Raw genomic sequence first — 26,298 nt, 5'->3', positions numbered from 1 at the left:
GGCCATGGGAATGGGAATGTGGCCTCAAGAAGTGGTAACTGCAGATGAATTTAGCTAAGGTGCAGAAGAGGCAAAGACAAGAATTACAAAGGAGCTAAGGTAGATGTAGGAGAGGAAGAATGTTAAGTGTACACCCTTCAGCTGCATGATTGAGTTCAAGTGTGGTGCTGCCTCATACCAGTTGTCATTTAGCCACTCCATGCTTCTACTTCCCATTGGTAAAATGGAGGTAATAGTAGCTTTTCATAGGGTGGTGTAAATATTTTACTGAATTAATGTGTATTAAGTGCTTAAAACAGGATCTGGCACAGAGCCAACATTATACAACTCTTAGCTATTGTTACTAGTACCATTACGTCACTATTACTGTTATGATGAGATCATCATCATCACTGCTATAATGTTATTCATAAGGGACCAGGTCTTCAGTAGAGAAGTATAATAGTAGGGACTAAATTCAAATGGTACTTAGTTGCATCTTCATTTGGTTGTGTCTCATTTTTGGATCACCAGAGATGCACTTTTTTCTCTATTGAGTGGAAAAGTTCATCTCTGTATGAATGACTACTCTATACGCTTTAAATGTTTTGATGAAAACACCTGATGGGTTCAGATAAAGCCATTCTTCCAAAAGGCTTGCAGCACTCTCCGATGGCTCATGTTTTCAGTCCTTTACTCTCCTGGGATACATTCTACCAACTGTTCAGCTACTGTGTTGGGTCTGCTATTCAGAATCTTAATTATGCTGTACAGCATGAATTGTATGTGGATGAATAGAGCACCCATAAGGAATATTGAGATGTTTCAGGATGAGGGGTGTGTGTGGGAGATGGGGCACGCGGTGACGGGGTGCATCCAGGTGCGAGCAAACAGCGATGGTGTGTCACGTTCATTGTCATTTCCTTCTTAGATGACTATGCCCAGCTGTGTAACATCCCCGTCACGGGACGCCGGCAGCCATATGGACAGGATGCCTTGGTCGACTTCAGTGAACAGTACGCTCCCGAAGCTGATCCCTACTTCATTCAGGACCGTAAGCAACCTTTTTAGTTACTTTGGAACTAAACTGTGGTTCTGAAGTTTAGTCAGTGGTTCTCAAAATGTAGTCCCTGAGAACTTGTAAGAAATGCAAATTTGCGAGCTATGCTGTAGGCCTGCTGAATCAGATACTGGGGTGAGACCCACCAATCGGCTTCACCAGCCCTCTGCGTAAGCCCTACGTACACTCAAGTTTGAGAACCACCAGATCAGATTATGAGTCTCACTGGTGGGAATGCTATTACGTTTATTTTATTTATTTATTTTTTGAATTTTTATTTATTTATTTTTATAAATTTATTTGTTTTTATTTTTGGCTATGTTGGGTCTTTGTTCTGTGCACAGGCTTTCTCTAGTTGCAGCAGGTGGTGCACGGGCTTCTCATTCTCGTGGCCTCTCCTGCTGCAGAGCACAGGCTCTAGAGCGCAGGCTCAGTAGTCGTGGCACATGGGCTTAGTTGCTCCGCGGCATGTGGGAATCTTCCCGGGCCAGGGATCGAACCCGTGTCCCCTGCATTGGCAGGCAGATTTCCACCCACTGTGCCACCAGGGAAGCCCTATTTATTTTTTTATACAGCAGGTTCTTATTAGTCATCAGTTTGACACACATCAGGGTATACATGTCAATCCCAATCTCCCATGCATCACACCACCACCCCAACCCGCCCCCCCACCGCTTTCCCCCCTTGGTGTCCATACATTTATTCTCTACATCTGTGTCTCTCTTTCTGCCCTGCAAACCAGTTCATCTGTACCATTTTTCTAGGTTCCAAATATATGTGTTAATATATGATATTTTTCTCTTTCTGACTTACTTCACTCTGTATGACAGTCTCTAGATCCATCCACGTCTCAACAAATGACCCAATTTCATTCCTTTTTATAGCTGAGTAATATTCCATTGTATATATGTACCACATCTTCTTTATCCATTTGTCTGTTGATGGGCATTTAGGTTGCTTCCATGACCTGGCTATTGTAAATAGTGCTGCAGTGAACATTGGGGTGCATGTGTCTTTTTGAATTATGGTTTTCTCTGGGTATATGTCCAGTAGTGGGATTGCTGGATCATATGGGAATTCTATTTTTAGCTTTTTAAGGAACCTCCATACTGTTCTCCATAGTGGCTGTATCAATTTACATTCCCACCAACAGTGCAAGAGGGTTCCCTTTTCTCCACACCCTCTCTAGCATTTGTTGTTTGTAGATTTTCTGATGATGTCCATTCTAACTGGTGTGAGGTGATACCTCATTGTAGTTTTGATTTGCATTTCTCAATTAGTGATGTTGAGCAGCTTTTCATGTGCTTCTTGGCCATCTGTGTGTCTTTGGAGAAAGGTCTATTTAGGTCTTCTGCCCATTTTTGGATTGGGTTGTTTGTTTTTTTAATATTGAGCTGCATTAGCTGTTTATATATTTGGGAGATTAATCCTTTGTCCGTTGCTTCATTTGCAAATATTTTCTCCCATTCTGAGGGCTGTCTTTTCGTCTTGTTTATGGTTTCCTTTGCTGTGTAAAAGCTTTGAAGTTTCATTAGGTCTTGTTTATTTTTGTTTTTATTTCCATTGCTCTAGGAGGTGGATCAAAAAATATCTTGCTGTGATTTATGTCAAAGAGTGTTCTTCCTATGTTTTCCTCTAAGAGCTTTATAGCATCTAGTCTTACATTTAGGTCTCGAATCCATTTTGAGTTTATTTTTGTGTATGGTGTTAGGGAGTGTTCTAATTTCATTCTTTTCCATGTAGCTGTCCAGTTTTCCCAGCACCATTTATTGAAGAGACTGTCCTGTGTATCCTTGCCTCCTTTGTCATAGATTAGCTGACCATAGGTGTGTGGGTTTATCTCTGGGCTTTCTATCTTGTTCCATTAATCTATATTTCTGTTTTTGAGCCAGTACCATATTGTCCGATTACTGTAGCTTTGTAGTATAGTCCGAAGTCAGGGACTCTGATTCCTCCAGCTCTGCTTTTTTCCCTCAAGACTGCTTTGGCTATTCGGGGTCTTTTGTGTCTCCATACAAATTTCAAGATTTTTTGCTCTAGTTCTGCAAAAAATGCCATTGGTAATTTGATAGGGATTGCATTGAATCTGTAGATTGCTTTGGGACGTTTATTTTCTTTAAAGAAAATCTTATTTGTTATAACTTCCATGACAAAATCATTTTTTTACCCATGAAGTGGTGGCCTAGTTTAAGGGTCAGTTTTCTTGATAGCTTGGTTATTATATTACAGTCTTTTTTCATACAAGGAAATGGTAAATATTAACTGTACTGAGTTGATTTTTTTTAACATCTTTATTGTAGTTGCTTTACAATGTTGTTGTGTTAGTTTCTGCTGTATAACAAAGTGAATCAGCTATACGTATACATATATCCCAATATCCCCTTCCCTCTTGGTCTCCCTCCCACCCTCCCTATCCCACCTCTCTATCCCACCTCTCTAGATGGTCACATAGCACTGAGCTGATCACCCTGTGCTATGCAGCTGCTTCCCACTAGCTATCTACTTACATTTGGTAGTGTATATATGTCAATGCCTCTCTCTCATTTCATCCCAGTTTACCCTTCCCCCTCCCCATGTCCTCAAGTCCATTCTCTTAGAATGGGAGATAAAACGATTGCTCTCCTGGTCAGAGATTAATCTCTAGAATTCACTTGTGAGGGGGTTTATTAAGTAAGAAAGGATGTGTGATGCTTTTCCTGGATTTGTGAGCAGACTTTTCAAATGGGAGGTGGAGTGCGTATGTGTGAATCCTGTTCCCATTTAGAAAGTAAATGCCTAAATGTACAACCAGAGTGTCCCGGATAATGAAGCCACACAAGCTAAATATGTCTGTGGGAGAGACCAGAGCTTTCACATACAGACTAATTATGTGAAGTCTGAAAAATGGGATGGTACAGATTGAAATATCAGTAGATAATGGGTTGTCTGCCTTCAAGAATGGGACTAGAGCAGTGGCGTCCAGGTGCCTGTTCCACATCCTACATAGGGGGCCTCATTGCAGCAAGTGAAGCTGCTCCAGATTTTCAAGACAGAATCCCTGCAGACCAGGTAGTTGGGGTTAGGACTTTGGGGACACTGCTGAAATTATAAAATACAGCAATGCTCTTCTTTCTTTGGGACCTTTCACCTGTGCACAAAGCAAACTAGCTGTGACCTGGGTCCTAAGGAGCAACACAAGCTTTGTGGCTGCCTCTGGAGCTACTTCAGTTCTGAGCCAAAGAGTGTTTTCCTCCTTTCCCTTCCCTCCCCTCCTTTTGTTTTTTAAAGTATGCAGTATATTGATCCTTCAGCCAAATTAAAACTGCTTTAAAATTTACGTGAAAACAGCATTCTATTAAATCAGCTGGGTTGGGTCTTCTAGACCTGAGCGGATCTAGAGCATTGCCAGCATCCAGAAGGACCCCTGGTTCCCTTTTCCCAGCCACCCTCCCACCCCCTCAGGGTAACCACTATCCTAACAAACACCTTAGATCAGTGGTCCCCAACCTTTTTGGCACCAGGGACCGATTTTGTGGAAGACAATTTTTCCACAGATGGGGGGGGGCGTGGTTGCAGGATGATTCAAGCTCATTACATTCATTGTGCATTTTATTATTACATTGTAATATATAATGAAATAATTATACAACTCACCATAATGCTAACAGGAGGTGGAGCTCAGGCAGTAATGCAAGCAATGGGGAGCGGCAGATGAAGCGCCACTCACTTGCCCGCTGCTCACCTCCTGCTCTGTGGCCCAGTTCCTAACAGGCCATGGACCAGTACCAGTCTGTAGCCCAGGGCTTGGGGACCCCTGCCTTAGGTTTTCTTTTAATCAACCACAAATAATCATGCACTACTTCAAGAAATGTGCTTAAATACATTGACAGCTATAAGCCTGTGCACTTATGATTTCTACACTTCTGTGTATATATTTATAGGTCAGTAAACATTTACTTTAAAAAAAAAGGGGGAGAATATTAAAGTTGCAAGAAAGTACAGTTTGCCTGCTCCATAAATTGAAAATACCTGCCCCATAAATCCAAAATACCAGGGTAAATCTACATGTAACTGACACAATCCCAGGGCTTGCGTGTGCAGCCTCTAATGCATTATAGTTCAGATGCCAGGAATTTTAATGGTGAAATGTTCTGGCTTATGTAGTTTTTTTTTAAGCTGTCATTGCTTTAAAACTTTTAAAATTCACTACAAATGTTAAGAAATAAGCATGTTGGTATCAGGTCAATTTCCTGTTTAGCAACGTAGGAAGTTGCAGATGCAGTTCGAAGACCCCCAGGTTTGACTATGTAACGGCCTTTAAATTTCTTACAAGTTGCAGAGAAATAGCTCCTCCTTCCTAGACCAGGATCAAAGGCTTTCTGGCCCTACTGCAGACATAAAATCGTATGAGGTAAGATAGTAAAAGAGAGGCTGAATCACACCCCCTTTATTATTCATCATCTTGTGCCTCTCTGTTGAAGAAAGTTGGGCTAATGACTGGTGTCACCTTTAGTTAGAGCAGTATTTCTAAAACTGGAATTTTCTAGAGCAGAGATCAACTTTTTCTATAAATGGCCAGATAGTAAAATTTGTAGGCTTTGCAGGCTATATAGTCTCTTTTGTAGCTACTCAACTGTGCTCTGGAATCAGGAAAGCAGCCACAGACAGATATTAGCAAATAGGTGAGGCTGTGTTCCAGTAAACTTCATTTATAAAAATAGGTAGCAGGCCCACTTTAGAGCACGGGCTGTCCTTTGCTGACTGCTGTTGTTTTAGAGTCCTGTAGAAGTATTTTGGGGAGTCTGATTAATGCGTGTGTAGGAGTTTCAAATTTTAATTTCATGTTTTAACTTCTATAATAGACATAATTTTACTAGTTAAAATGGACTTTGCTGTGTTACCTGGACTTTGAAATATTTCCATATTTCCATTGACTTTCTTGTCAATATTTCTCAAACTGGCTTCAGGATCTGCTGACAGTCTTGATGCCCAGTCGTATTTTTTTTCCTTTTTAGATGTATTACTTAATTTTTAAAATCATTGTTAGACCTTACAGCCCTGCAGAAGAAATGATATTTTGCTGCCCCCTGCAGTTCGACTGGAGAATTACTTCAAAGGCCAGATGTAGAGTTCTGACCCTAGGTTGATTTTTTTTTTTTTCCCTTAAAAGCTAATACGTGGGGCTTCCCTGGTGGTGCAGTGGTTAAGAATCTGCCTGCCAATGCAGGGGACACAGGTTCGAGCCCTGGTCCAGGAAGATCCCACATGCTGCAGAGCAACTAAGCCTGTGCGCCACAATGACTGAGCCTGTGCTCTAGAGCCCATGAGCCACAACTGCTGAAGCCTGCGCTAGAGCCCATGCTCTGCAACGAGAGAAGCCACTGCAATGAGAAGCCCACACACTGCAACGAAGAGTAGCCCACACTCGCTGCAACTACAGAAAACCTTGCACAGCAATGAAGACCCAACACAGCCAAAACCAAATTTATAAAAAAAAAAAAAGCAAATACATGGTGCCTTCAGAAGGTGGGGGAGAGGATAAGACCCCCACATCAACAGTGTGTTTGGGTCACCGTGGATTTACAACTTTCTAGAAACAGAGGAAAATATTCTTGATGCCTGGCTACATTGTTTTTGTACTACTAAACTCTAGCTCCGAATCAGTTTAAAGATATCTAAAAAAAAAAAAAAAGAGCCAAACAAGAGCGTCTTTGTTTCTTTAAAAGAATTTTGGTTTTCTAAACAGAAACATGTATTTCTCGTTTATCAGGATGTTGTGAGTCCCTTTTACTGCCTTTATCCTTTGATCCCCCAAGAGCCCTTTTGTAAGGCTCATTCCAAAGCCAGAGCAAACAGACCTCACATGGCAAGGCCAGCCTGGCTTTTCTCCGCTCCTGGGAACTCCCCGTGAAAGAGCACTGCCTCCAATGCTTGTGCATCTTAGCAAATGTCTACTCTCATAGTGAGTTCCATCGGTTCTATCCTGAAAGATGTTCTGACATTTACCCTACTGAGAACTCAGAAAATTTAAAATCTTAGACAAAAAATTTTAATAATTAAGGGCAAAAAAATACCCTACTTGCTGTATCATTTTATGTGATTTTAGTGTAGAACAACAGAATTCAAGATGTGGGGCTAATCTGTACAACCTACACAAGATTGGTAATAGTTTGCTTAATATCGTGTACGGATATATTCACTTAAATTTTAATGCTATCTTTAAGGAATGGGAAATATGTATGTATGATGAACCATAACCTTAATGATCATAAAAAACAGTGTAAGAGGTTGAAAATTTGTAACTTGCCTCCTGTCCTTTCCCTTCCAGGTTTTTTAAATAGCTTTGAGGAGTTGCAGGCTGAAGAATGTGGCATCCTCAACGGCTGTGAAAACGGGCGCTGTGTCAGGGTGCAGGAAGGTTACACCTGCGATTGCTTTGATGGGTATCACTTGGATATGGCCAAGATGACCTGTGTTGGTAAGAATCATATGTATTTGATGGGAAATTACTCTTTTCCTGAATGCCCTGTGGCTGGACCTCAGACAATCTAGTACATTTAAGATTTGCAGAGTTTCAGTTTGGGAAGATGAGAAAAGTTCTGGAGATGGACAGTGGTGACGATTACACAAAACTGTGAAGGTACTTAATGCCACTGGACTCTCCACTCAAAAATGGTTAAAATGGTCAATTTTATGTTCCATATATTTTACCACAACTTTTTTAAAAGTTGATATTTAAGAATTCATATAAATGGTACATACCTATGGAGGAAAGGCCAGAAAGTTTGGGGTAATTAGTTTGACTCTTTTAAATTGAGCTTTTGACTCTGCAGCAAATGTTTTCCCTGAATACCTGACACCAGCAAGAGGGGAATATAGATGAAAAAGAAAATACAACTTCCATTTTAGAGAAAGTTCTTTTCATAACTCTCACGTTGCCTTCCCTCTTACTTTTAAGAGAAGAGTAAAAATATGTTTATCCTTACCGTGTGATTGAGGATGTGTTCCTGAGCCTGCTGGCCTCCTTGCTAAATGACCCTTGACTTGTAGCATTTTTTTCCTCTATTTTTGTGGCTGATTTGCTCCGTCGTGTAGTTTCTCCCCACTTCAATTTTGTTAGTCCCAATCTGAAGTGGGTCTAAAAAAAAAAGGTAACCTGGGTTATTAAAGGTGTTTCAAGTGCATAGAGCCTTTCTTTCCTGTGGAAAGAAATCTAAGAAAGTAACTTAAACCTTTAGAGAGGCTGCTCAGAGGCTCTCTTTATTTCTCTTGACAACCTAACAGTTCTTCGGCATGTGCAGAGAGGAATTTAGAAGTAGGATAGTTGTTCCAGCTTCCTGAAGGTTTGACTATAAAAAGTCAAGCTGACAAAATGGTCCCTGTTGTGTTAAGTAACAAACAGGGAAAGAAATTCTAGAACCTCCTGGATAATCACCTTTTTAAGATCTATAAAGTAGTATTTCTCTTGCATGTAATTGAAAGACAATAATGGGAAAGACTGCAGTTTACTGGGGGGAGAGCACAGAACAGCCAGGCTGTGTTCAGGCCGGATGCCTCAGGTAGGGTGTAGATTGCATTTCCTCCTGGAGCAATGTTGAAGCTTGCTAACCTGCGTGGTTTGGCTTATTGCAGATGTCAACGAATGTGATGAGTTGAACAACCGGATGTCTCTCTGCAAGAATGCCAAGTGTATCAACACCGAAGGTTCCTATAAGTGTGTGTGTCTGCCCGGCTTTGTACCTTCCGACAAGCCAAACTACTGCACTCCATTGAATACCGCCTTGAATTTAGAAAAAGACAGTGACCTGGAGTAAAAGTGAAGCTACATAACCTAAACCTGTATACTCTGCACTGTGTAAAGGAGAAAGAGAAATGTATTATACTTCAGACATTTCACTTGACCCAGAATGTTGGAAATATGGAAACATCATGGAATTGTATATCCTCAGAAGCGAAAGGATTCAGTGTGAGCCTGACTTGTGTGACAGACCAAATGGACATTTCTCTGAAAAAAACAGTATATATAGTCTGTTCATATGTAAAATTCAGTGGAAAAGAGGCAGAACAGTGCTATTATTTTAAACAGAAGGTTGTATTATTATGTTTTTTGTTTTGATATTTTTTACTATTGCTTGATTAAATCTGGCATTTAAATAGTGGTGGAAATATTTTATATAATTTTCATTTTTTGGTTATGCAGTTCCTTGGCTACTGTTTCTTTCAAATGTCAAGTGCAAAAGCCTTTGATAAAATATTGTTTAAACTATTGTAAGTATTGTTACACAGGGTTATGCTATTCCTGGTCTGGAACATTTTTAAAATCCAAATTGTCCTGTGGAGCAGGCAGTGATTAATTGTTTCAAAACTTTTATACACATTTGGAGAAAAGTACTTTATATTTACAATGTGGTATCTGATTTTAATGTCCATTTTTAGCCAAGCTGCTGGTAGGTGTTCATTGGATCCCTTTCCTACAAATGGAAGAACTAATGAGCTTACATTAGTGTTACAATGTGTAAAGTAGGACCAGCAAATTTTAAAACTTGATGATCCCAATATATTTACCATTGTATGTTAAAGCAAAATAAATCACCATTTTTTTAGAAAATTTCTACATCCGAGTAATGTCAATGACCATGTGCACACAAGTTGTTCCCGACCAGCCCACTCTATCAATGGTCTTCTATGAATGTAGAGTCTTTTACAGGTTAATTATTACATTTGTTAGATACTGTTATGGGTGGAATTGTGTCCCTGGAATTCATGTTGAGTCATGTCCCCTCAGTACCTCAGACTATGTATTTTTAGATGAGCTAATTAAGGTTGAAGAAGGTCACCGGGGTGGGCCCTAATCCAATAGGACTGGTGCTCTTATATGAAATTAGGACATACACAGGAAGATCCTGGGAAGGCACAGGGGGCCAACAGCCATCTACAAGCCAAGGAGAGAGGCCTAAGAAGAAAATTCTATAATACCTCGATCTTGAACGTCTAGCCTCCAGAATTAAAAAAAAATAAATTTAAGCCACCCAGTCTGTGGTACTTCGACAGCCTTTAGCAAATGAATACAGATGCATAACATAGGAAGAATAGCTTTCAATGTTCCAAGCCTTACTTAATACAAATCCACAGTCATACAGTTATTTAACCTGAATTTCAGAATCTTTTTTTTTTTTTAAGACTTTTTTGATGTGGACCGTTTTCGAAGGCTCTATTGAATTTGTTACAATATTGCGTCTGTTCCATGTTTCGGCTTTTTGGCCGTGAGGAATGTGGAATCCCAGCTCCCTGACCAGGGATCAATCCCGCACCCCCTGCATTGAAAGGCGAAGTCCCAACCACTGGACCACTGGGGAAATCCCTCAGAATCATTTTTAATAAGAGCATCTGAGTTTTCAAAAACAAACTATGGATAGGCATACTCAGCAGAAAATATCCCCATTTAACATTTTCTTGTAAGACAGGCTTTGGATTTTAGTATCTGCCATAGGAGGAATGGTACATCTAAAATGTCCGTGTCCTCTACCACCGAGAGCCCTATGACCGGGCACCAACCGCTGTCCCTGCCTTCCCAGGAGCTTGCACGGGCCACGCACCCGCACACCCCGTCAAGGGGATAATGGCCAGCACACGGTAAGGAAAAAAGACACCCAAACTAAAAGCAGCTCTCACACCAAAAAATTATTAAATGCACACAAACCACACAGGAACACTCCCGCTTATAAACAGACCTCCAAGATTACAGTAATTGTTCCTTCTCAACTCACAGAGTAAGAAATATAGTATAAGCAAAATGAAGAAGCAGAGAAACCACTCCCACTTAAAAGACCAAGAGAATTCCCCTGAAGGAACAAACAATGAAACAGACCTCTTCAGTCTAATAGACACCGAGTTCAGAAAGGAGGTAATGAAAATACTGAAGGAATTAAGAAAGGCTGTCAACAGAAATGCAGATTACTGTAAAAAGGAACTCGAAATTAAGGTGGAGCCAAGAAAAATTAGAAAATTCATTTGCCAAGACAGAAGCTGAGCTCAAGGCAATGAATAGCAGGATGAATACATTAAGTCCCCTACATACGAACCTTCAAGTTGCGAACTTTCCAAGATGTGAACATGCGTTCCATCAACGTCAGGCATGAGTGAAATTGCAGCTTGCCCTCCATCTCCTATTGCTGATGATCCTACCATCTCCCACCTCCTCTCCCTCCTCCAGTCAGTAACTCTTCTTGCCTGTTCACTCAACACCAGCCCCTGTATGCCAGCTCTTGTACTGTACGACTGTACTTCTCAAGGTACTGTACTGTAAGATTAAAAATGTTTTATTTTTGTGTTTATTTTTTATGTATTAGTTGTAAATACATTATTATGTATTATTTGAAAAGTATTATAAACCTATTATAGTAGAGTACTATATAGCCGATTGTGTTAGTTGGGTACCTAGGCTAACTTTGTTGGACTTACGAACAAATGAGACTTGATGAATGCACTCTTGGAACAGAACTCATTTGTATGTAGGGCACGTACTGTACATAATGCAGAAGAAAGAATAAGTGATCTGCAAGATAGAATACAGTGATGGAAATTACCCAATCAGAACAGGAGACAGCCAAATGAAAAAAGATGAAAGCAATATAAGAGACCTATGGAATAATATAATAAATATGACCAATATAATATAAAAAAATACAAAGCTTGCCAGTCTATGCATAATAGGGATTTCAGAAAGAGAAGAAAGAGAAAAGGGGATTAAAAATGTATTTGAATAAATTATGGCTGAAAACTTCTCAAACCTAAAGAAGGAAATAGATATCCAGATACAGGAAGCACAGAGGGTCCCAAACAAGATGAACCCAAACAGTCCTACACCAAGACATACTATAATAAAACTGGAAGAAGTTAAAGAGAGGATTCTAAAGGCAGCAAGAAGCTAATTACAAGGGAACCCCCTATAGGGCTATCAGCTGATTTCTCTACAGAAATGCTGCAGGCCAGAAGGAGTGGCAAAATATATTCAAAGTCTTGAAAGGGAAAAATCTGCAACTTAGAATACTCTACCCTGCAAGATTATCACTTAGGAGGAGAGAAGGAATTTCTCAGGGACTTCCCTGGTGGTATAAAGAATCTGCCTTCCAATGCAGGGGTCAAAGTTCCGATCCCTGGTTGGGAAACTAAGATGCCACATGCTGCGGGGCAATTAATCCCGCACACCACAACTAATGAGTTCACACCTCTCAACTAGAGAGCCCACATGCCGCAAACTACAGAACCCACGCTCTCTGGAGCCTGCGCACCACAACTAGAGAAGAGAAAACCTGCAAGCCACAACCAGAGAGAAGCCTGTGCACTGCAATGAAGAGCCCGTGCACCACAACGAAAGATCCCGCATGCCACAACTAAGACCTGACACAGCCATAAAAGTAAATTAAAAAAAAAAGAATTTCTCAGATAAGCAAAAACTAAAAGAATACAGCAATACTAAACCTATCTTAAAAGAAAGATTCAAAGGTCTTTCCTAAATAGAAAAGAAGAAGATATAGGAAAGAGGGAATCACAATTGGAAATTAAATCACTTAAGCCGGTTTACAGATCAAAAAGAAAAACTAACCTATTTGTGAAAGCAATGATAAACATAAGGAACAGCAAAAGGATAAACATGAAGATGTAAAAAAGGACATCAAAATCACAAAATGTGGGGAAGGAGAATAAGAAAATGTAGATTTTTTTTTCTTCTTACAATGTCTATTCTAAAACTATCAGTCTAAAGCAAGCAGTTATAGGAAGGAGTCAAAATACCTGAAAAACAGGGTAACCACAAATCAATAACATACAATAGATTCATAAAAGCCAAAAAGAAGAGGACACAAACATAAAAGGAACATCAAACCATAAAAAGAAAAAGACACAAAGAAGAAACATAGAATCGACTGGAAAACAAGGTTTAAAATGGCAATAAATACAGATGTATTAATAATTACCTTAAATGTCAATGGACTGAATGCTCCAATCAAAACACAGAGTGGGGGAGAGGGGGAAGATGGCAGAAGAGTAAGACACAGAGATCACCTTCCTCCCCACAGATACATTGGAAATACAACTACACGTGGAACAAATCCTACAGAACACCCACTGAATGCTGGCAGAAGACCTCAGACCTCCCAAAAGGCAAGAAACTCCCCACGTACCTGGGTAGGGCAAAAGAAAAAAGAATAAACAGAGGCAAAAGAATAGGGATGGGACCTGCACCAGTGGGAGGGAGCCGTGAAGGAGGAAAGGTTTCCACACACTAGAAGCCCCTTCGTGGGCGGAGACTGCGGGTGGCGGAAGTGGGGAGCTTTGGAACCACGGAGGAGAGCGCAGCAACAGGGGTGTGAAGGGCAAAGCAGAGAGATTCCCCCACAGAGGATCGGTGCTGACCAGCACTCACCAGCCCGAGAGGCTTGTCTGCTCACCCACCGGGGCGGGCTGGGCTGGGAGCTGAGGCTCGGACTTCGGTCGGATCGCAGGGAGAGGACTGGCGGCGTGAACACAGCCTGAAGGGGTTAGTGCACCACGGCTAGCCGGGGCGGAGTCCGGGGAAAAGTTTGGACCTGCCAAAGAGGCAAGAGACTTTTTCTTCCCTCTTTGTTTCCTGGTGCGCAAGGAGAGGGGATTAAGAGTGCTGCTTAAAGGAGTTCCAGAGACGAGCGTGGGCCACGGCAAACAGTGCGGACCCCAGAGACGTGCATGAGACACTAAGGCTGCTGCTGCCACCACCAAGAAGCCTGTGTGCGAGCACAGGTCACTATCCACACCTCCCTTCCGGGGAGCCTGTGCAGCCCGCCACAGCCAGGGTCCCGTGATCCAGGGACAACTTCCCCGGGAGAACGCACGGCGCGCCTCAGGCTGGTGCAACGTCACGCCAGCCTCTGCTGCCACAGGCTCGCCCTGCATTCCGTACCCCTCCCTCCCCCCGGCCTGAGTGAGCCGGAGCCCCCGAATCAGTGGCTCCTTTAACCCTGTCCTGTCTGAGCGAAGAACAGATGCCCTCCGGTGACCTACACGCAGAGGTGGGGCCAAATCCAAAGCTGAAACCCAGGAGCTGTGCGAACAAAGGAGAGAAAGGGAAATCTCTCCCAGCAGCCTCAGGAGCAGCAGATTAAATCTCCACAATCAACTTGATGTACCCTGCATCTGTGGAATACATGAACTGACAACAAATTATCCCAAATTGAGGAGGTGGACTTTGACAGCAAGATTTATTATTTTTTCCCCCTTTCCACTTTTTGTGTGTATGTGTATGCTTCTGTGTGAGATTTTGTCTGTATAGCTTTGCTTTCATCATTTGTCCTAGGGTTCTATCATCCGTTTTTTTTTTTTTTACTTTAAAAAGATTTTTTCTTAATTATTTTTTTATTTTAATAACTTTATTTTATTTACCTTACTTTATTTTATTTTATCCTCTTTCTTTCTTTCTTTCTACTTTTTCTCCCTTTTATTCTGAGCCGTGTGGATGAAAGGTTCTTGGTGCTGCAGCCAGGAGTTAGTGCTGTGCCTCTGAGGTGGGAGAGCCAACTTCAGGACACTCGTCCACAAGAGACCTCCCAGCTCCACGTAATATCAAATGGCGAAAATCTCCCAGAGAACTCCATCTCAACAACAACACCCAGCTTCACTCAATGACCAGCAAGCTACAGTGCTGGACACCCTATGCCAAACAGCTAGCAAGACAGGAATACAACCCCACCCATTAGCAGAGAAGCTGCCTAAAATCATAATAAGTCCACAGACACCCCAAAACACACAACCAGACATGGACCTGCCCATCAGAAAGACAAGATCCATCCTCATCCACCAGAACACAGGCACTAGTCCCCCCCACCAGGAAGCCTACACAACCCACTGAACCAACTACAGCCACTGGGGACAGACACCAAAAACAACGGAACTACGAACCTACAGCCTGCAAAAAGGAGACCCCAAACACAGTAAGATAAGCAAAATGAGAAGACAGAAAAACACACAGCAGATGAAGGAGCAAGATAAAAACCCACCAGACCTAACAAATGAAGACGAAATAGGCAGTCTACATGAAAAAGAATTCAGAATAATGATAGTAAAGATGATCCAAAATCTTGGAAATAGAATAGAGAAAATGCAAGAAATATTTAACAAGGACCTAGAAGAACTAAAGATGAAACAAACAATGATGAACAACACAATAAATGAAATTAAAAATACTCTAGAAGGGATCAATAGCAGAATAACTGAGGCAGAAGAACGGATAAGTGACCTGGAAGATAAAATAGTGGAAATAACTACTGCAGAGTATAATAAAGAAAAAAGAAAGAAAAGAACTGAGGACAGTCTCAGAAACCTCTGGGACAACATTAAACACACCAACATTCGAATTACAAGGGTTCCAAAAGAAGACGAGAAAAAGAAAGGGACTGAGAAAATATTTGAAGAGATTATAGTTGAAAACTTCCCTAATATGGGAAAGGAAATAGTTAATCAAGTCCAGGAAGCACAGAGAGTTCCAAATAGGATAAATCCAAGGAGAAACAAGCCAAGACACATATTAATCAAACTATCAAAAATTAAATACATAGAAAACATATTAAAAGCAGCAAGGGAAAAACAACAAATAACACACAAGGGAATCCCCATAAGGTTAACAGCTGATCTTTCATCAGAAACTCTGCACGCCAGAAGGGACTGGCAGGACATATTTAAAGTAATGAAGGAGAAAAACCTGCAACCAAGGTTACTCTACCCAGCAAGGATCTCATTCAGATTTGATGGAGAAATTAAAACCTGTACAGACAAGCAAAAGCTGAGAGAGTTCAGCACCACCAAACCAGCTTTACAACAAATGCTAAAGGATCTTCTCTAGGCAAGAAACACAAGAGAAGGAAAAGACCTACAATAACAAACTCAAAACAATTTAGAAAATGGGAATAGGAACATACATATTGATAATTACCTTAAATGTAAATGGATTAAATGCTCCCACCAAAAGACACAGACTGGCTGAATGGATACAAAAACAAGAACCATATATATGCTGTCTACAAGGGACCCACTTCAGACCTAGAGACACATACAGACTGAAAATGAGGGGATGGAAAAAGATATTCCATGCAAATGGAAACCAAAAGAAAGCTGGAGTAGCAATTCTCATATCAGACAAAATAGACTTGAAAATAAAGACTATTAGAAGAGACAAAGAAGGACACTACATAATGATCAAGGGATCAATCCAAGAAGAAGATATAACAATTGTAAATATTTATGTACCCAACATAGGAGCACCTCAATATATAAGGCAAATACTAACAGCCATAAAAGGGGAAATCGACAGGAACACATTCATAGTAGGGGACTTTAACACCGCGCTTTCACCACTGGACAGATCATCCAAAATGAAAATAAATAAGGAAACACAAGCTTTAAATGATACATTAAACAAGATGGACTTAATTAATATTTATAGGACATTCCATCCAAAAACAACAGAATACACATTTTTCTCAAGTGCTCATGGAACATTCTCCAGGATAGATCATATCTTGGGTCACAAATCAAGCCTTGGTAAATTTAAGAAAATTGAAATTGTATCAAGTATCTTTTCCGACCACAATGCTATGAGACTATATATCAATTACAGGAAAAATCTGTAAAAAATACAAACACATGGAGGCTAAACAATACACTACTTAATAACGAAGTGATCACTGAAGAAATCAAAGAGGAAATCAAAAAATACCTGGAAACAAATGACAATGGAGACATGATGACCCAAAACCTATGGGATGCAGCAAAAGCAGTTCTAAGAGGGAAGTTTATAGCAATACAATCCTACCTTAAGAAACAGGAAACATCTCGAATAAACAAGCTAACCTTGCACCTAAAGCAATTAGAGAAAGGAGAGCAAAAAAACCCCAAGTTAGCAGAAGGAAAGAAATCATAAAGATCAGATCAGAAATAAATGAAAAAGAAATGAAGGAAACGATAGCAAAGATCAATAAAACTCAAAGCTGGTTCTCTGAGAAGATAAACAAAATTGATAAACCATTAGCCAGACTCATCAAGAAAAAAAGGGAGAAGACTCAAATCAATAGAATTAGAAATGAAAAAGGAGAAGTAACAACTGACACTGCAGAAATACAAAAGATCATGAGAGATTACTACAAGCAACTCTATGCCAATAAAATGGACAACCTGGAAGAAATGGACAAATTCTTAGAAATGCACAACCTGCCAATGCTGAATCAGGAAGAAATAGAAAATATGAACAGACCAATCACAAGCACTGAAATTGAAAATGTGATTAAAAATCTTCCAACAAACAAAAGTTCAGGACCAGATGGATTCACAGGCGAATTCTATCAAACATTTAGAGAAGAGCTAACACCTATCCTTCTCAAAATCTTCCAAAATATAGCAGAGGGAGGAACACTCCCAAACTCATTCTACGAGGCCACCATCACCCTGATACCAAAACCAGACAAAGATGTCACAAAGAAAGAAAACTACAGGCCAATATCACTGATGAACATAGATGCAAAAATCCTTAACAAAATACTAGCAAACAGAATCCAGCAGCACATTAAAAGGATCATACACCATGATCAAGTGGGGTTTATTCCAGGAATTCAAGGATTCTTCAGTATACGCAAATCAATCAACATGATACACCATATTAACAAACTGAAGGAGAAAAACCATATGATCATCTCAATAGATGCAGAGAGAGCTTTCGACAAAATTCAACACCCATTTATGATAACCACCCTGCAGAAAGTAGGCATAGAGGGAACTTTCCTCAACATAATAAAGGCCATATATGACAAACCCACAGCCAACATCGTCCTCAATGGTGAAAAACTGAAAGCATTTCCACTAAGATCAGGAACAAGACAAGGTTGCCTACTCTCACCACTCTTATTCAACATAGTTTTGGAAGTTTCAGCCACAGCAATGAGAGAAGAAAAGGAAATAAAAGGAATCCAAATTGAAAAAGAAGAAGTAAAGCTGTCACTGTTTGCAGATGACATGATACTATACGTAGAGAATCCTAAAGATGCTACCAGAAAACTACTAGACCTAATCAATGAATTTGGTAAAGTAGCAGGATACAAAATTAATGCACAGAAATCTCTGGCATTCCTATACACTAATGATGAAAAAATCTGAAAGTGAAATCAAGAAAACACTCCTATTTACCATTGCAACAAAAAGAATAAAATATCTAGGAATAAACCTACCTAAGTAGACAAAAGACCTGTATGCAGAAAATTATAAGACACTGATGAAAGAAATTAAAGATGATACAAATAGATATACCATGTTCTTGGATTGGAAGAATCAACATTTTGAAAATGACTATACTACCCAAAGCAATCTACAGATTCAATGCAATCCCTATCAAACTACCACTGGCACTTTTCACAGAACTAGAACAAAAAATTTCACAATTTGTATGGAAATACAAAAGACCCCAAATAGCCAAAGCAATCTTGAGAACGAAAAACAGGGCTGTAGGAATCAGGTTCCCTGACTTTGTAGCTACAAAGGTACAGTAATCAAGACAGTATGGTACTGGCACAAAAACAGAAAGATAGATCAAGGGAACAGGATAGAAAGCCCAGAGATAAACCCACGCACATATGGTCACCTTATCTTTGATAAAGGAGGCAGGAATGTACAGTGGAGAAAGAACAGCCTCTTCAATAAATGGTGCTGGGAAAACTGGACAGGTACATGTAAAAGTATGAGATTAAATCACTCCCTAACACCATACAGAAAAATAAGCTCAAAATGGATTAAAGACCTAAATGTAAGGCCAGAAACTATCAAACTCTTAGAGGAAAACATAGGCAGAACACTCTATGACATAAATCACAGCAAGATCCTTTTTGACCCACCTCCTAGAGAAATGGAAATAAAAACAAAAATAAACAAATGGGACCTAATGAAACTTCAAAGCTTTTGCGTAGCAAAGGAAACCATAAACAAGATGAAAAGACAACCCTCAGAATGGGAGAAAATATTTGCAAATGAAGCAACTGACAAAGGATTAATCTCCAAAATGTACAAGCAGCTCATGCAGCTCAATAACAAAAAATCAAACAACCCAATCCAAAAATGGGCAGAAGACCTAAATGGACATTTCTCCAAAGAAGATATACAGACTGCCAACAAACACATGAAAGAATGCTCAACATCATTAATTATTAGAGAAATGCAAATCAAAACTACAATGATATATCATCTCACACCAGTCAGAATGGCCATCATCAAAAAATCTAGAAACAATAAATGCTGGAGAGGGTGTGGAGAAAAGGGAACACTCTTGCACTGCTGGTGGGAATGTGAATTGGTACAGCCACTATGGAGAACAGTATGGAGGTTCCTTAAAAAACTACAAATAGAACTACCATATGACCCAGCAATCCCACTAGTGGGCATATACCCTGAGAAAACCATAATTCAAGAAGAGTCATGTACCAAAGTGTTCATTGCAGCTCCATTTACAATAGCCAGGAGATGGAAACAACCTAAGTGTCCATCATCAGATGAATGGATAAAGAAGATGTGGCACATATATACAATGGAATATTACTCAGCCATAAAAAGAAATGAAATTGAGCTATTTGTAATGAGGTGGATGGACCTAGAGTCTGTCATACAGAGTGAATTAAGTCAGAAAGAGGAAGACAAATACCGTATGCTAACACATATATATGGAATTTAAGAAAAAAAGAAATGTCATGGAGAACCTAGGGGCAAGAAGGGAATAAAGACACAGACCTACTAGAGAATGGACTTGAGTATATGGGGAGGGGGAAGGGTAAGCTGGGACGAAGTGAGAGAGTGGCATGGACATATATACACTACCAAACGTAAAATAGATAGCTAGTGGGAAGCAGCCGCATAGCACCGGGAGATCTGCTCGGTGCTTTGTGACCACCTAGAGGGGTGGGATAGGGAGGGTGGGAGGGAGGGAGACACAAGAGGGAAGAGATATGGTTCATATGTATATGTATAACTGATTCACTTTGTTATAAAGCAGAAACTAACACACCATTGTAAAGCAATTATACTCCAATAAAGATGTAAGAAAAAAAAGATATAGAAATCTGGGGGAAAAAGAAAAGACAGAGTGGCAGACTGGATAAAAACACAAGAACGTACAATATGCTGCCTATGAGAGACCCACCTTAGGGGAAAGAACACACATAGATCGAAAGTGAGGGGATACGAAAAGACGTTTCATGCAAATGGAAATGACAAGAAACCAGGAGTCACAATACTCATATCAGACAAAATAGACTTTAAAACAAACGCCCTAAAGAAAGATAAAGAAGGACACTATATAATGATAAAAGGATCAATACAAGAAGAGGATTTTACACTCATCAACACATATACACCTGACATAGGAGCACCCAAATACATAAAACAAATACTAACAGACAGAAAGGGGGACATTGATGGGAATACAATAATAGTAGGAGTCTTTAACACCACATTCACGTCAATGCACAGATCTTCTAGACAGAAAATCAATACGGCAATAGAGATCCTGAATGATACAATAGAACAGTTAGACTTAATTGATATTTTCAGGACATTACATCCAAAAAAACCAGAATACAGATTCTTTTCAAGTGCACATGGAACATTCTCTAGGACTGACCATATACTAGGGCACAAAACTAACCTCAACAAAGTTAAGATTATAGAAAGTGTGTCAAGCATCTTCTCTGATCACAACAGCATGAAACTAGAAATCAACCACAGGAAAAGAAATGAGAAAAAAATGATTACATAAAGACAAAACAACATGCTACTAAAAACTACTGGGTCAATTAGGAAATCAAAAAGGAAATTAAAAAATACCTTGAGACACATGACAGTGAAAACACAACAATACAAAATCTATGGGATGTAGCAAAAGTGGTTCTTAGAGGAAAGTTCATAGTGATACACACCCACCTCAAAAAGAAGAAAAATCTCAAATAGACAACATAAACTACCACCTAAAAGAATTAGAAAAAGATTGACATATATACACTAATATGTATAAAATAGATAACTAATAAGAACCTGCTGTATAAAAAATCAAATAAAATTCAAAAAAGAAGAATTAGAAAAAGAAGAACAAATAAAACCTAAAGTCAGCAGAAGGAAGGAAATAATAAAGATCAGAGAGGCAATAAATAAAATAGAAATTTAAAAAATAGAAAAAAAAATCAATAAAACCAAGAGCTAGTTCTTTGAAAGGGTAAACAAACTGAAAAACCTCTTGCCAGGCTCACCAAGAATAATAGAGAGAGAACACAAATAAACAAAATAAGAAACGAAAAAGGAGAAATCTCAACTGATACTGCAGAAATACAAAAAAAATAAGAATACTATGAACAATTATATGGCAAGAAATATGACAACCGAGAAGAAATGGACAACTTTCTAGAAACATACAGCCCACCAAAATTGAATCAAGAAGAAATAGATTTTTTAAAATCCCTATAAATAAAAGCCCAGGACCAGATGGTTTAACAGGTGATTTCTACCAAACATACAAAGAAGAACTTATACTGATCCTTCTCAAACTCTTTCAAAAGATTAAGAGAAGGGAACACTCCCAAAGACATTCTATGAAGCAACCATCACCCTGATACCAAGACCAGTCAAAGATACCACCGAAAAAGAAAATTACAGGCCAATATCTTTGATGAATATAAACACAAAAATTCAACAAAATATTAGCAAACCAAATCCAACAACACATAAAAAAGATCATACACCACAACCAAGTAGGATTCATCCCAAGTTCACAAGGATGGTTTGACATACAAAAATCAATGTAATACACCATATTAACAAAAGAAAAGTCAAAAACCACATGATCATCTCAACAGATGGAGAAAAAGAATTTGATAAAATTCAATATCCATTCATGGTAAATACTCTTACCAAAGTGGGTAGAGATGGAACATATCTCAACATAGTAAAAGCTATTTATGACATACCTACAGCCAACACAATACTCAATGGTGAAAAGGTGAAAGCCTTCCCGCTCAAATCTGGAACAAGACAAGGATGCCCATTCTCACATCTTCTCTTCAACATAGTATTGGAAGTTCTAGCCACAGCAATCAGACAAGAAAAAGAAATAAAAGGTATCCAAATTGGAAGGAAAGAGGTAAAACGGACACTATTTGCAGATGACATGATACTATATATAGAAAACCCTAAGGACTCCAAACAAAAACTACTAGAACTGATAAATGAATTCAGCAAAGTAGCGGGATACAAGATTAACATTCAGAAATCAGTTGCATTTCTCTATACTAACAATGAACTATCAGAAAAGGAATGTAAAACAACGTCTTTTAAAATCACACCCAATATATATACATACATATATATATATATATATATATATATGAAAGACTTATATGCTGAGAACTACAAAACATTAATAAAGGAAATTAAAGAGGATTCAAAGAAAGGGAAAGGTATCCCATAATCTTCAACTGGAAGAATTAATATTGTTAAAATGCCCATACTATTCAAAGCAATCTACAGATTTAATGTGATCCCTATCAAATTAGCTATGACATTTTTCACAGGACTAGAACAAATAATCCAAAAATTTATATGGAACCATAAAAGACCCAGAATTGCCAAAGCAATCCTGAGGAAAAAAAGACAAAGCATGGGCATAACCCTCCCCGACTTCAGACAATACTACAAAGCTAAAGTAATCAAAACAGTGTGATATTGGTACAAAAACAGACATACAGATCAATGGAAAAGAATAGAGAGCCCAGAAATAAACCCACACACCTACAGTCAATTTATCTTCAAGAGAGGAGGCAAGAATATAAAATGGGAAAAAGACAGTCTCTTCAGCAAGTGGGGTTGGGAAAGTTGGACAGCTGGATGTAAATCAACGAAGTTAGAACACACCCTGACACCATGCACAAAAATAAACTCAAAATGGCTTAAAGACAAACATAAGACATGACACCATGAAAACTCCTAGAAGAGAACATGGGCAAAGCATTCTCTAACATAAATCATACCAATGTCTTCTTAGGTCAGTCTCCTAAGGTAACAGAAGTAAAAACAAAACTAAAATAATGGGACCTAATCAAACATAAAAGCTTTTGCACAGCATAGGAAACCATGAACAAAATGAAAAGACAACCTACGAAATGGGAGAAAATATTTGCAAATGATGATATCAAAAAGGGCTTAATCTCCAAAATATACAAACAGCTCATACAATTCAACAACAAAAAACAAACAACCCAACTGAAAAATGGGCAAAAGACCTAAACAGACATTTCTCCACAGAAGACATACAGGTGTCCAGTAGACACCTGAAAAGATGCTCAACATCACTAATTATTGGAGAAATGCAAATCAAAACTACAATGAGGTACCATCTCATAGCAGCCAGAATGGCCATCGTTAAAAAGTCTACAAATAACAAATGCTGGAGAGGGTGTGGAGAAAAGGGAACTTTCCTACACTGTTGGTGGGAATGCAAGTTGGTACAGCCACTATGGAAAACAGTATGGAGCTTCCTCAGAAAACTAAAAATAAAATTACCATATGATCTAGCAATCCCAGTCCTGGGCATACATCCAGACAAAATTATAATTCAAAAAGATACATGCACCCCTATGTTCATAGCAGCACTGTTCACAATAGCCAAGACATGGAAACAACCTAAATGTCTATCAACAGAGGAATGGATAAAGATGTAGTACATATATACAATGGAATACTACTCAGCTATAAAAAAATGAAATAATGCCATTTGCAGCAACACGGGTGCAACTAGAGATTATCATACTAAGTGAATTCAGAAAGAGAAAGAAAAATACCATATATCACATCACTTATATGTGGAATCTAAAATATGGCACAAATGAACCTATCTACAAAACAGAAACAGACTCACAGACATAGAGAACAGACTTGTGGTTGCCAAGGGGGAAGGAGGTAGGGAGGGAGATAGACTGGGAGTTTGCGGTTAGTAGATGTGAACGATTATATTTAGAATGGATAAACAACAAGGTCCTACTGTATAGCACAAGGAACCATATCCAATCTCCTGGGATAAACCATAATGGAAAAGAATATAAAAAAGAATGTATATATGTGTATAACTGAGTCACTTTGCTGTACAGCAGAAATTAGCACAACATTGTAAATCAATTATACTTCAGATAGATAGATAGATAAAATGTCCATGTCCTAATCTCTAGAGCCTGTGAATGTTACCATATATATCAAAGGGGAATTAAGGTTGGTAATCAGCTGGCTTTAAAATAGAAATTATCCAGATGGGCCCCCTGTAACTGCAAGAGTGGAAGGAAAGGCAGCAGGAGAAGAGAGTCAGGGGGATGTGTGACTACAGAAGTCAGATGCGATATGAGACTGCCTGCCACTGGTGGCTTTAAAGATGGAGAAAGGGGGGCTTCCCTGGTGGCACAGCGGTTGAGAGTCCGCCTGCCGATGCAGGGGACACGGGTTCGTGCCCTGGTCCGGGAAGATCCCACATGCCGCGGAGTGGCTGGGCCCGTGAGCCATGGCCGCTGAGCCTGCGCATCCAGAGCCTGTGCTCCGCAATGGGAGAGGCCACAACAGTGAGAGGCCCGCATACCACAAAAAAAAAAAAAAAAAAAAAAAAAGATGGAGAAAAGAGGAGACAGCAGGAGCCAAGAAATGTGGATAATCTCAATCAGCTGGAAAAGGCAAGGTGTGGTTATTCTTGCCTAGCGCCTCCAGAATGCAACACTGTGGACACCTTGATTTTAGTTTAGTGAAGCTTGTGTCAACCTCTAACCTATATCACTGTAAGATAACAAATGTATGTTGTTTGAAGCCACTTAAGTTTGTGGTAATTTGTTGCAGCAGCACTAGAAAGCTAAAACAATACCCCAGCATCATAGAATGTACCTATCTCAACATTTTTCAACTAATGTTTATATAGTAAAGATTCATATCCCCACAATTCAATACAGCATTTTAAATGATGTTGGCACAGTCTTGAGTTATATTCCAAATATAATAGTTGGAATCATAGATGTTTGAAGAGCACAAACACTATTGACCAAGTGGATGTGCACTGGGACATCACTGACACTGAGAAGCCCGGCACATCATATTTAGTATGACCACCACTAGCTCCTGTGCTGGTCCTGAATGCATTTCCACAGTGTTTCCCATGGCCAACTAGCTCTTGTTTTCTCCTAGTGATACGGAGTCACAAATAAGATTGAGCAAGTGTCAAATTGTAGAGAAGGAATCCATGTGAGTAAGCAATCACAACAGAAAAGACTACTGCACACTAAGGAAATCTCACTGATGATCAAGAAGAGGTGTTTTAAGCATATTACATTCCAGCATCATTTTATTGTGTTTTAATTGTATTCCTAGGAAAGTGGCTGGGGGATTTTGGCTGCAGTGAATCATAAATTCTTTTAGCATTTTCACACAGAAACTTTAATTTTCACAGGTTACTAACATTAAGCAGGAAATGCCTATATATGTAATGAAGATACATAGACAAAATAGAAGTTACAGTTCAAGTTAAGTTTTGTTTCACAGCCCTGGAAAAAAGTTTTTATAATATATATGATTCTTTTAGCTCTTTTCAGTAGTTACACAATTTTACTTTTAATGCCAAACTGTCCTCCAAGTCTCAAGTTTGGGATTCTATGGCCGTGCTCCTAATTTATTAGCCGTGAAGAGACAGGCATGTAGTAAGTACCTTCTCGTCCATTTTATTTAACCCAGTATGCTAATATATGTATTTTCCAGCTGCCTGAGTAAGGGGTCTCTTCCTCTGTCCATCCACAGAACTGTTCTCTGTGTCTTAAAATACTAGCAGTTAGTAAACTGCTAGCAGTTAGTAAAAGCATTCTATGCTTTTGGCATAAAAATGAAACATTGTTCCAAAACTAGACCTGGCTATCCAATTTAAGCCTATGAAATTTGAATTTACATTCTTCAACTCTGCAATACTTGTTGAAATGAGTACTAAGTACAAATCCAGCAAACCAAACCCTTAAGTGTATCAATGTTGTTTTGCATGATTTCATCATGTCTCTAAAAAAAAATGTTTATAGGTTCAAAGGAATACCATAGTTTAGCTTTAGTGTTTTCACACACAAAGGACTAATTTTCTTACTCTAACATGTATTTGAATTCTCCTGGTAAATCTTAATGTTCTCATATGGGCAAAAATAACTCTAAATGTAAAAAATGAGGTT

General features: G+C 39.2%; 1 protein-coding gene across 12 annotated transcripts in view; it reads left to right on the top strand.

Annotated features, from left to right (window-relative positions):
- LTBP1 (latent transforming growth factor beta binding protein 1) overlaps positions 1-9,626 on the top strand; it is a 432,767-nt gene extending 423,141 nt beyond the window's left edge. For all 12 annotated transcript variants that reach the window (XM_060170098.1, XM_060170096.1, XM_060170100.1 and 9 more), the window contains 3 exons: positions 911-1,033; positions 7,347-7,496; positions 8,651-9,626. In XM_060170098.1, the coding sequence (XP_060026081.1) occupies positions 911-1,033; positions 7,347-7,496; positions 8,651-8,832 (455 nt within the window). In that variant the 3' untranslated portion in view covers positions 8,833-9,626. The remainder of the gene's footprint in view (positions 1-910; positions 1,034-7,346; positions 7,497-8,650) is intronic.
- Positions 9,627-26,298: the final 16,672 nt, after the last annotated feature.

Source organism: Lagenorhynchus albirostris, chromosome 13 (genome assembly GCF_949774975.1).
Source record: "Lagenorhynchus albirostris chromosome 13, mLagAlb1.1, whole genome shotgun sequence".
In the NCBI taxonomy this organism is placed as follows: domain Eukaryota; kingdom Metazoa; phylum Chordata; class Mammalia; order Artiodactyla; family Delphinidae; genus Lagenorhynchus; species Lagenorhynchus albirostris.
This window is presented reverse-complemented; position numbering and strand designations above follow the sequence as displayed.